The sequence below is a fragment of the Polychytrium aggregatum genome, assembly GCF_025602895.1.
Source record: "Polychytrium aggregatum strain JEL109 chromosome Unknown BJ171scaffold_292, whole genome shotgun sequence".
NCBI lineage: Eukaryota > Fungi > Chytridiomycota > Chytridiomycetes > Polychytriales > Polychytrium > Polychytrium aggregatum.
Genome location: NW_026516494.1, coordinates 19379 through 30616, shown reverse-complemented (window position 1 = coordinate 30616; position 11238 = coordinate 19379). Strand labels below are relative to the sequence as shown.

Genomic DNA, 11238 nt, shown 5'->3' with positions numbered 1-11238 from the left:
AGCCATGGAACCAGCTCGCTGTTCACGATGGTGTTGTAGGCTGTTTGGAGTTCGACGGGATCGTGTGTTGTGGGGGCGGTGGATGTGCGGATCATATCAAATGCCTCGATGTAGTTCTCCCGGAGCGACTCTTCAAGGTCAAGCTCCTCGCCGCTCTTGCCATGCGGCCGATCATGATGGGAGTTACATCGAACACAGGTTTGGGGCTTCTGCCCCATGATGTAGCAGTAGGTGCTTGGGCCAGAACGAGGACCAGTCGACTGGGACCGGTGGACGTGGATGCGAATGATTTTGAGATGCATAGCGACGGAGGTGGTGCTCGTTGAGGATCGCAATCGGGCGATCGAAAGGCGATCCACCGCCAGTTTTGTATCCGATGATGAAAGGAGTTGCCACCAAGCACGAGACACATTCGTCAGAGCTTGAGTCCTTCATCTGGCAACCTGGGCTTGGCGGCTGAGGCCATGCCGAACTGGCCGATGAGGGGGTGGGAAGCTGGCGGAGGATCATTGCGGGGTTGCTCCGCTGTCCTCACTATTTACTCTCAATCCACTGGCCCGGGTAAAATTCTGAGTCATACTGGCATGGAAAGGTCTGGCCAAACAATCATCAACTTTGATCACCGCAACAGTTACTTGTGTTGGAAACAGAGCATCCAGCCCACAGCCCACCGTTCTTGCAACATGAGTAAGTGTGTCTGGCAGGGGCCCGACGCTGGCCAAGTACACAACCAATAGCCAACGCAACAATGCTGTTTGTTGCCCGGATCGGTGGTTGCCCGCCAATTCACCTGGTTGTGATCCAAGTCCAAGTTTATCCGACAGGTCCTGTATCGAGCTGGATGCCATATCTGCGCCCAAAGAATTTGCAAGACTCGTGCTGATTGCCCTGGGCCATCTGGGCTCATCACGATATGGATCAATCGCCTCGGGGAAAGCCGCATCCCCACCATTTGCAATCCACAGCACCACACACACATCGCGAAATGGTGGGTATCAGACAACGCAGACGACTTGGGGCGCGGATTTGGCTGCTCATCCAGTTTGTCTGCTCGGGTGGGTTGTATGTTCGATGGCTCGGGGATATTGTTCGTGTAGTCGCCTCGTGCTGTTGTCAGCAATATTGCATCGGCCTTCGTGCTCGCCACTCTCGCGAGATAACTTTCATTGACTATATCCCAACTTTCGCCGGCAGCTGAGTGATCCCGTATATATCTTGACGATCATCGATCAGCCCACGAGGGTTCGTCGCTCGGGGTTTGGCTCACGGCGTCACGGACGTCCGATCGATCCTGTTCCTGTCCTGCAGCTCCTCCGGCAGGAGCACGACGGAAGCTTAGTTTCAGAGCAAGTGTCATGACACCGCTGGCATTTGCATTCCCATGAGCGAATGTCGCATTGATCGCTGGTTCGCTTGAATCAAGATTGCGTGTCGCTTGGCACCCTTTCAGTCCCATCGGTCCCTCCAAGCGCCGATGCTGATGTTGATGCAAATCGCCGGTTTGTCCAGTTCCGCGCTTATGACCGAAGCCTCGAACTTTGTTGTTCGTGCTCGCCTCGTTTCTGCCGACGGCCAGGAAGACAGGAGCTTTGTTGTTCCACCCTCACGACTCAAAGAGGCTGTTCCAGTACCGTTCGGACCACTCCGAACATTCCGACCACCTTCATCAGTGCCGGACAATCCCAACCCGGCGATCGCCTTGGCCAACTCGACTCACATCCAGCACACAGATGGCGTCAATCGAGCCGACACCATTGCGCCATACAACGGCGTCAAGCAAGGCGATGTAGAATCGCCGCCTGGATCGTCGATTTTTTTTTTTTGTTACTATAGTCAGCTTTATTCAAGAAGACAAGCCATCAGGTCCAACAGGTTGGTACCCCGGCACGTTGAGTACACAGGCAAGCCTATTTACTCCTGTTGCAGCCTAGTGCTGCCTCAGCTGCCCACAAGGTCTGAGACCAAGCGGGTGAACACATTTTCAAGCAGTTCCCACAAGGGAGCAGCAGGATCGAGGGGAGGTCGGGGTGGTGGAGTGGCAGGTGCTGGCACTATACTACGCTGTGATTTTTTTTTTTTTTGTTACTATAGTCAACTTTATTCAAGAAGACAAGCCATCAGGTCCAACAGGTTGGTACCCCGGCACGTTGAGTACACAGGCAAGCCTATTTACTCCTGTTGCAGCCTAGTGCTGCCTCAGCTGCCCACAAGGTCTGAGACCAAGCGGGTGAACACATTTTCAAGCAGTTCCCACAAGGGAACAGCAGGATCGAGGGGAGGTCGGGGTGGTGGAATGACAAGTGCTGACACTATACTACGCTGTGATGAGGGTGCAGGGAGAGACTGCAAGGGCGGGACTACACTGGGTGTGGGAGTGGGTGGTGGTGCTGGGTGTGCACCTAGTGCGAATGCTCGGAAGGCAGTGCGGGGAGCGGGTACATGAGCAGCAAGTGATCCAAGTGCGGGAGGGGTGCGACTGCGAGGGGGAGTGCGATCGAAACTGAGCAGGTCCAGCAGCTTGTCCACTGGTCCCACTCCGGCTATACCACTTTCCACCCAAGTCGGGTGGGCCGTCTTGAGGGCTGCGACCTTGCGGACCAGGACTTGATGCGGATCCACACACTGCTGTGCGTGGGTCCTGGTCAAGTCGATTTTTTTTTTTTTTGTTACTATAGTCAACTTTATTCAAGAAGACAAGCCATCAGGTCCAACAGGTTGGTACCCCGGCACGTTGAGTACACAGGCAAGCCTATTTACTCCTGTTGCAGCCTAGTGCTGCCTCAGCTGCCCACAAGGTCTGAGACCAAGCGGGTGAACACATTTTCGAGCAGTTCCCACAAGGGAACAGCAGGATCGAGGGGGGGTCGGGGTGGAGGAATGACAAGTGCTGACACTATACTACGCTGTGATGAGGGTGCAGGGAGAGACTGCAAGGGTGGGACTACACTGGGTGTGGGAGTGGGTGGTGGTGCTGGGTGTGCACCAAGTGCGAATGCTCGGAAGGCAGTGCGGGGAGCGGGTACATGAGCAGCAAGTGATCCAAGTGCGGGAGGGGTGCGACTGCGAGGGGGAGTGCGATCGAAACTGAGCAGGTCCAGCAGCTTGTCCACTGGTCCCACTCCGGCTATACCACTTTCCACCCAAGTCGGGTGGGCCGTCTTGAGGGCTGCGACCTTGCGGACCAGGACTTGATGCGGATCCACACACTGCTGTGCGTGGGTCCTGGTCAAGTCGATCCCGGATCCGTGTCGAGCCAGGTTCTTGCACTTGCGGTAGCCAAATCTGAAGTGGCCTGGGAGAGCACCGAGTCGCCATCGGACCATGAACATGAGCATGATCATGGATCCTTGGTACCCGCGAGCCTCCCAGAGTCCCGACATCTTGGTCGACGGGGTGCAGGCGGCGGTGAGCTGCTTGGAGCGGTCGAAGCCGTTCTTCATGTGGTCCTCGAAGATGAGGGTCTTGATCGGGACGGGCTGGGGTCGGGGCGGTCCGGGCGGCGGCGGCTGGTGTCGGGTCTTGCCTCGGTAGATCTCCGTGGCCGTGAGGGAGTGGTCGGCCTCTTGTCGGCGGACCACCATGGCCCAGTGCGGATCGGCTCGGACTCCTTGGCCGAGGAACTGGTCGGGGTGGTAGGGCGCAATGATCTTGTTGCGCAGGATCATCGACAGCATCTTGTCGCCGTCAGAGACTTGGTCGTCCCAGCGGGCCCAGTTCTGCAGGGCCAGCATCTTGACACGGACCGACATCTTGGGAAGGCCGCAGTTGAGGTGCATGGCACCGACGGGAGTGCCGGGGCCGACGCGGAACATGGTGCGGAGGGCCGTCATCTGGGCGTCGTCGAGGCGGTCGCGCAGAGCTGGGTCGGGGATGTCCATGGCCATCCCGTATTCGAGGGTCGGCCGCACAAAGGTCTTGTAGACCTGGGTGATGGTCTTGGCCGAGACCTTGCCGAGGGTGATGCCGAGTCCAACCACGGTGTCGGTGACCATGTGGACCTTGCGGAGGAGCTTGTCGAACTGGAGGTCCGGGCGGAATCCGTCAATGTCGACCATGACACCGAGGTAGCGGAACTGGAGGACCTTGGGCAGCTCGGTGCCGTACAGCTTGGCGGGATGGAGCTGGTCGACGTTGCAGGCCGAGTACAGCACCTCGCACTTGGGAGGCGAGAAGCGGTACCGGTTGTCGATGCTGTGGCGTTCGCAGATATCCAGCATGGCCTGGGTGCGGCCAGCCGGACAGATGAGGACACCGTCATCGGCAAACCAGAGCGAGTTGACCCGGAGACGGTGGTGGCGACTCGAGGCAAGCACAAGTCCGTCCTCGGCTCGGAGCAGTCCAGGCAGGTCGTCAATGTGGGCACTGAACAGAAGGGGACTCAGGACCGAGCCTTGGATGAGACCCTTCTGCAGCCACACAGGCTGCGACGTGCGGCCCTTGCTGGCGACGCGGACAAGAGTGCGGTCGAACATGGCCCTGAGGACCCCGACGGCGACCGGACCAGCACCTCGGGTGGCGATCTTGTCCCAGAGGCGCTCCCGCCAGACAGTGTCGTAGGCGGCCTTGATGTCGAGGAAGACCAGGCTGTACTCGTCGTCGCGGATCTTGTTCATGCGGACAAGAGCGTCGAGCGAGTACACCTGGTCGAGGGTGCCTCGGTCCGGGCGGAAGCCTCCCTGGGCAATGTCCATGATGCCGATCTCGCGGGTGAGGAACGGCAGCAGGACTCGCTCGGCGATCTTGCGGAGGACCTGGGTCAACCCGATGGGCCGGTACATGGCCGGATCGAGGATCGAACCCTTGTTCTTGTAGACCGGGTGGATCAGGACAGTGTTCCACTCGGTCGGGACGACGGAGGCCTTGAGGGCGGCCAGCAGGATGGCCCGGAGCCAGGGAGCGACCACGGGAGCGACAGGGTGCAGCATCTCGGCCTTGATCTTGTCCGGGCCGGAAGACTTGCGCTTGGGGGACTTGACGATGGCATCGGCCACCTCGTCCGACGACAATCGGGGAATGGAGCGGTCCTCGGGGAGCAGGCGCGGAACAGTGTCCAGGGGTCTTGGGCCGACGGTCCGGTCAAAGGCGGCACCGGGGGTGTCCTGGGAGTGCGAGGAGACCTTGCCGTAGTGGACCACAAGTCGCTCGAGGGCCTCGTCCGAGTTGTCAAAGTGGAAGGCGTCGTCGAGCTCCTTGCGCTTCTTCATGGCGGCCAGGGACTTGGCGACCTCGGAAGCGTTGAGGGAGTGCAGCTTGTTCATGGCCAGGGTCTCGGCTGCTCGGCGGGACTGGACGATGAGGTTCTTTTCTTGTTTGCGGACAGCGCGGAGTTCGGCGCGCTTGTCCTCGGCGACGCGGAGGGAGAGCCCGGGCAACTTGAGCTGGTAGATGAGATCGCGGCGCCTCTCGCGAAGCTGCCGCATCTCGGGGATCAGGGCCGGGTCCTTCCAGACGGTCTTGATGGAAGCCTTGCCGATGGTGGAGTCGGCAGCGGTGGTGATCAGGGCGATCATGATGGACCAGGCGCGGTCGATGCAGTCCTGGGCCGCACTCTCCGAGATCGGAATGACCGATCCCCTTGAGATTGGCCGGAGTGCAGCCTGGATGCGCTGCAGACCGCGTTCGCGCTCGTCCAGCAGCGCCAAGAGGTACTGGGCGCGGACGGCAGGATCCTCGAGCTGGGCGATCTTCCACTGCCATTGGTCGACCTTTGGGTAGTACTTTGGCTGTACCCGCAGAGTCGCCCAGATGGGGAAGTGGTCGGACTGGCCACGGAAGGCACCGGCAGTGTCGACCTGCAGCAGCGGGTCGTTGTTGGCCTGGCGATGCGACACAAAGATGTAGTCGATCGTTGTCCAGCTGGGACCCCGCTGCCGGGTGTGGGTCGGGATCACAGCTGGAGGCACAACGCGGAGACCGGCGCGGGAGACAGTGTCCTCGAGGATCTTCTCCCTGCCACGGAGCGGCGTGGGCAGTCCGCTCAGGGCACTGAGGTGGGCATTGAAGTCACCCACCACAATGACCTGGGCGTCGGGGAGGGCGGCCTTGGTGTGGATCGACTGGAGGGCCTCGCGGTAGTCGTCCAGCTTGAGGCTCGGGGACAGGTAGAAGTTGCCGATGTGGATGACGTGTTTGTATGTCACCCACATGGCGTCGCCCTTGTCGCTGACTTCAATGTTGGTGAAGTCGTGCGGGTCGATCCTGGCCGGGTTGTAGAGGATGGCGATGCCTCTACCGGCGCGGCAACGGGGACCAGGGACCTTGACGGCATAGCCACAGAGAGGGCTGCGGGGTTCGAGGTCGGCGAGGGTTTCTTGGACACCGACAAAGTCGATGTCGTTGGTGTCGATGAGGTTCTTGAGTTCAACGTCGTTGACGTTGATGCCACAGACATTGAAGGAAGCGACGGTCAGGGATGTCTGGGCCCTGCCGCCTCCCTGCGAGGGGTGTGGATTCATTGGAGTCGTGCAGCGCTGCTGCTGGCCCGGGGGCCCTCTCCTTCAGAGTCAGTGTCCATGACGGACAGCGGGACTCTGTAGGCGGGGTGAGGCTTGCTGGGCTTTGACGAGGCACCAGCGGCGGGGGCAGCAGCAGCAGCGACAGCAACGACAACGGCAGGGGCAGCGGTAGCGGCAGCGGCAGAGGCAGACGACGAGGCAGCGGCAGCGGCAGAACCAGGGACCTTGGGGACGGCGGTGATGTCCGCCCGCTTGACCTCCTTGCCGGATAGGGCCTTCTTGAGGAGCGAGTCGTACTCGTCGCGGTACTCCTCGGGGATGCGCATCTGGATGCAGCGGCGGACAGGGGCGGTCTTGGCCTTGGCTGCCTGGCGGAGGGACTTTGCCATAAAGTTCTTGATGGCATCGGATCGGGACAGGGCCAGTCCATGGTGCTTGAGACCATGGATGACGTCGTAGGCCGGTACGACCCTGACCCTGCCATGTGTGGACGACAGCGACTCCAGACGGGCACCAAGGTCGGCCTTGTTGGATTTGTCGCGGACAAGGACCTCCATGACCGTGGCCTCAGGGAAGTTGATCTCGGCCAACTCCCTGGTGTCGATGCCGCATCGCTTGAGGTTGCGGCGGACACTGCCGAGGTCGCCACAGCGGATGCCCTCGACGTACAGCCAGTCCATGTTGGTGACGGCCTCCCTGAACTTGTCGTTCCGGAGCTCAGAGTTGGCGACCGTCCCGGGGACAAGGACTGGCTGGCGGTGCTGGTTGGGCTGGATCGGCTTGGAGGAGCCTGGCATTCGGCCGGTGGTCAGCATCCTCTTCCATTCGTCGAGCTGGCTGGCCTCGGACATGCGGCCGACACGGCTCTCGGCCTCCCGAACGTTCTTCAAGAGAGCGGCCTTGTACGAGGGAGACGGGGCGGAAACAGGGGCAGAGCCAGGGAGGGAGCCGGAGGACTGGGTCTTGGAACCGGGGGACTGGGTCTTGGGGGTGGCAGTCTTGTTGGCAACAGACTTGCGGAGCTGCTCCGTGGCACGGCTGATTGCCACATTGGACTTGGCGATCTTCTGGACCATGGCCTTGGTGGCAGCATCCATGTTGTCGGCCACGAGTGCCTCGAACAGGATGGACTGCACCCGGTCAGCCTCTCGCTTGAGGATAGCGAGGGCCTCCTCGGGTTTCATCGCAGGGACGGGAGCCTGGGACGGAGGAGGGGTCTTGGCCTTGACGACGGGTCGGGGCGGAAGGACGGGCCTGGCCTTGGGGACAGGGGACGCAGTGCCAACAGCATCAACAGCTCGACGAGCTGGATCGACGGGGTCAGCAGTGGAAGCAGGGGCTGCTCGAGGGGCGCCTTCAGAGGCACCACGGGGGACGGCGCGCTGCTTGTCCATGGTCTTGAGGCCGCACTTGGTGTGGAAGTTCTCCTTGAACTTGTCCGAGAACGCATCCACAAACAGCTTGCGGGACTCCTTGGTGGTGCGGCTCATGTGGGCCCAGAACTGGAAGGCCGACATCTGGCCGGGGCAGGGTCCGTCCTCGAGGGCCTGGGGACACTTGAGCTGGAGCTCGTCCTTGCCGTGCTTGACGACGATCCAGGGATCGGCCGAGGCGAGCTTGCACTTGCGGCACAGGACAGTGCACTGCAGCTTGGCGGTCACGGCCATCCACAGCTGGTTGTTCATCTTGGTGACGTCGATGATCTGGGTTGCAGCCTTCTGATCATCGACGTCGGACGAGGCGTGCCACTTGCGCCAGAACTCGTCGCGCCAAGGAACCGAGACGACGTCGGCACTGGGCTGGACAACAATGTCCATGGCACAGTGGTCTTGGTGGGGAGCGGCGGAGGAGGACACGGGAGCCAGGGACTCGGCAGGGTGGTCTTGGTCGGCACAGGAGGACGAGGGCTCAGCGTCAGGCTCTTGGTCCGGGCTGAGGTCTTCTTCGACATTGATGTCCTCCAGTTCATCAATGTCGACGGCGGCACGGGCGGCAGCGCGGTCCAAGGGCGGGAACGAAAAGTCGGGTTCGGCCGGGAACCTGAACTCGGGCGGGGCCGGGAGCCTGGACTCGGGCACGGACACGGACGGGAACTCGGACTCGGGGAGACGCTCGTCATGCTCCGGCCTGGGGAGCATGGTCATTGCGTCGGGCAAGGACAGGCGACGCTTGGCGGGGGAGGAAGGGGTGGCCACGGGTCGCTCCTTGCGCTTGAAGATCAAGCTGCCGACAGCGATTGTAGGAGATGGTATCTCCGACGCTGTGCTGCGCGTACTGCGCGTACTGCGCGGCGCAGTGGGTCGTGACCTGTGCTGCGCTTTGCGTTTTCACGCACCGCAGGCAGGCCACCGCAGGGTATACCTGCGGGTTGCCCCCGTTCCCCCCGTTTGTCTGGAGTTCGGTTTTATCGTGAATAAACGTAAGTGCTCCCCGAGCTCACCCGTCCGCTAGAGTAGCCTAGCACCGCCCTGTTCTGCCCCGTCCTGTCTTGTCTTGTACCCCCTCCCTCCCCGTCTTGCCCCAACGTCCCAGTAGTGGACGTTACATGGTAGCATCGGAAATCCTCGTCTTGTTTTCGTCCTGTTTGTCCTCTTTCTAGATCCTCAAGCTGGATCCCGCCTCTCTTGCCGACCGACTCTCCTCTCTGTCCCTGGAGCCTGCCCCTGCCATGAGCAACCCCCGCCCACTTCCGGAAGCCTTCCTCAAGACCTTCCGTGCCCCAGTGTTTACTGGGAAGAGCCGCTCCTCCTCGGTGGAGGACTGGCTGCAGCAACTCGAGGACTACCTCGATGCTGCCCAAGTCGCCCCCACCCACCACATCGTCGCCGCCAAGCTCTGCTTAAAGGACCAGGCGTACCGTTGGTACCGCCGCCAAGGGTTCGACGAGCAGAGCGAAGGTGTGTTTGACGACTTCAAGGACCGCCTCCGTCGCCGCTTCGGCAGCCCCAATGCTGAACTCATTGCCCGTGACAAGCTATACTCTCTCGTGCAGCGTGGTTCTGTGACCCGCTACATCGAGGAGTTTGAAGACCTCTCCTCCCAGATTGAGGAGCTGGGCTCTGCTGATGCGATGTACCTCTTCCAGAAGGGCCTCAAGCCCAAGATCAGAGAGTACATCGCCAGCAACCCTGATGCCCGCAAGTCCCTGGACGTGATGATGGACGTTGCCGAGAACCTCGACAACGTCCAGTACCATGGCCGCCAGTTCTACCCGCAGCTGGCAGGCGGCCATCGGTCTCATCACGTCCCAGCCCGTCCGCCTCGCCCGGCCCCGCCCGCAAGACCCATGCCTGAGCCCATGGACGTTGACGTCAACGCCATGGAGGCTCGTGGCCCTCCCCGCTCCCGGTTCCAGCAAGCTGCCACTGTCTCCCCCAAGGACAGACAGAAGCAGGAGGACCTCCGCCATGGTTCCTGCTTCTTCTGTCACCGACCGGGACACCAGGCCAAGGAGTGCCCCATGAAGTCGGGAAACGGCCGACCCTACTAGGTGGCTCTGGAGCCCTAGTAGGAGACCAACGCCGTGGATTGCTCAATGCAGTCCACGCGTCTCCAGAGGAAGTTCACCTCGCCCCCTCCCCCGAAGGAGAAACAAACCAAGTGTTGTGCGTCGTGCGAGAGGTGCATGGTGGCGCAAGCCGCCTGCCTCTCCACGAACGTGAAGAGAAAACCAAAATTGAAAACCAAAACAAAAAAGAAAATCAAGAACCCTTGAGGGACAGGACCGCCTGTGCCCTCACCCCTGTCAAGTCGTGTGTGTCGGATGCTTCCGACATGTGTCCGCAAGCCGTGGACGTCGTGTGCAATGGCGTGCTGACGCCGCAGGCCCCCGCAATGGCCGAACCCTATCCAAAATGTCCGAGTGGCCGTGATGAAGCCAACCAAGACCAAGTGTCGCCCGTTCCCCCAAGTCAAGTCATGGTGCAGGAGGCTGTGCAGGAGGACCATGAAGAGTCCCTGCTGTACCTCCCTGCCACCGTCCAAGGTCACACCGTCCGAATGATGGTGGACTCTGGAGCAAGCTGCAACTTTGTCAGCAGACGCTTGCTCCAGGAGCTCAACATACATGCAACCAAGAAGAAGTCGCCGATGAGTGTGGCGCTTGCAGACGATCGTGTGCAGCAGTGCACACACCAAGTGGTCCTGCGAGTGGCCCTCCATCCCAAGTACCATCCTGTCCTGTTGTTCCAAGTGATCGACACCAAGTTCGATGCCATCCTCGGCATGAGCTGGCTTGCTCGTGCCGAGCCGACTCCAGTCGTCGACTGGAAAGGCCGCACTGTCCGTGTTGGCCCTGACATTGTCCTGCAGGGCATGGCCTCACCCAACATGCCACCTCTCCTCTCAGCCATGCAATTCAAGAGGCTGATCAAGAAGGACACGTCGTTCCTCTGTGTCGTGCGTGAGGTCGACGACACCGACCAAGCCGGTCCCGGTCCCCCGCCTGTGGTGACCAAGCTGCTCGACGAGTACAAGGACGTATTCCCCGACCAGTTGCCACAATGCCTGCCACCCCAACGCACCGTCGATCATCGCATCGACATCGAACCAGGCTCGTCGCCTCCGTCAAGACCGACGTACCAACTGTCGCTGACGGAGATGGACGAACTCAAGCGCCAGTTGGATGACCTCCTCGCCCATGGGTTCATCCGCCCGAGCCAGTCACCGTATGGTGCACCAGTGCTCTTTGTCAAGAAGAAAGAAGGTGATCTCAGGATGTGCGTCGACTATCGCGCACTAAACAAACAGACCATCAAGAACACCTACCCGTTGCCCAGGATCG

At 60.7% G+C, this 11238-nt stretch overlaps 1 protein-coding gene across 1 annotated transcript; it reads left to right on the top strand.

The window, feature by feature from the left end:
* Positions 1-1519: 1519 nt before the first annotated feature.
* BJ171DRAFT_593663 (uncharacterized protein) lies at positions 1520-1959 on the top strand (the record flags this gene model as incomplete). Its single annotated transcript, XM_053114526.1, has 2 exons — positions 1520-1786; positions 1927-1959. The coding sequence occupies 2 exons, from the start codon at positions 1520-1522 to the stop codon at positions 1957-1959; spliced, it is 300 nt and encodes a 99-aa protein (XP_052961408.1).
* Between the last annotated feature and the right edge of the window lie 9279 nt (positions 1960-11238).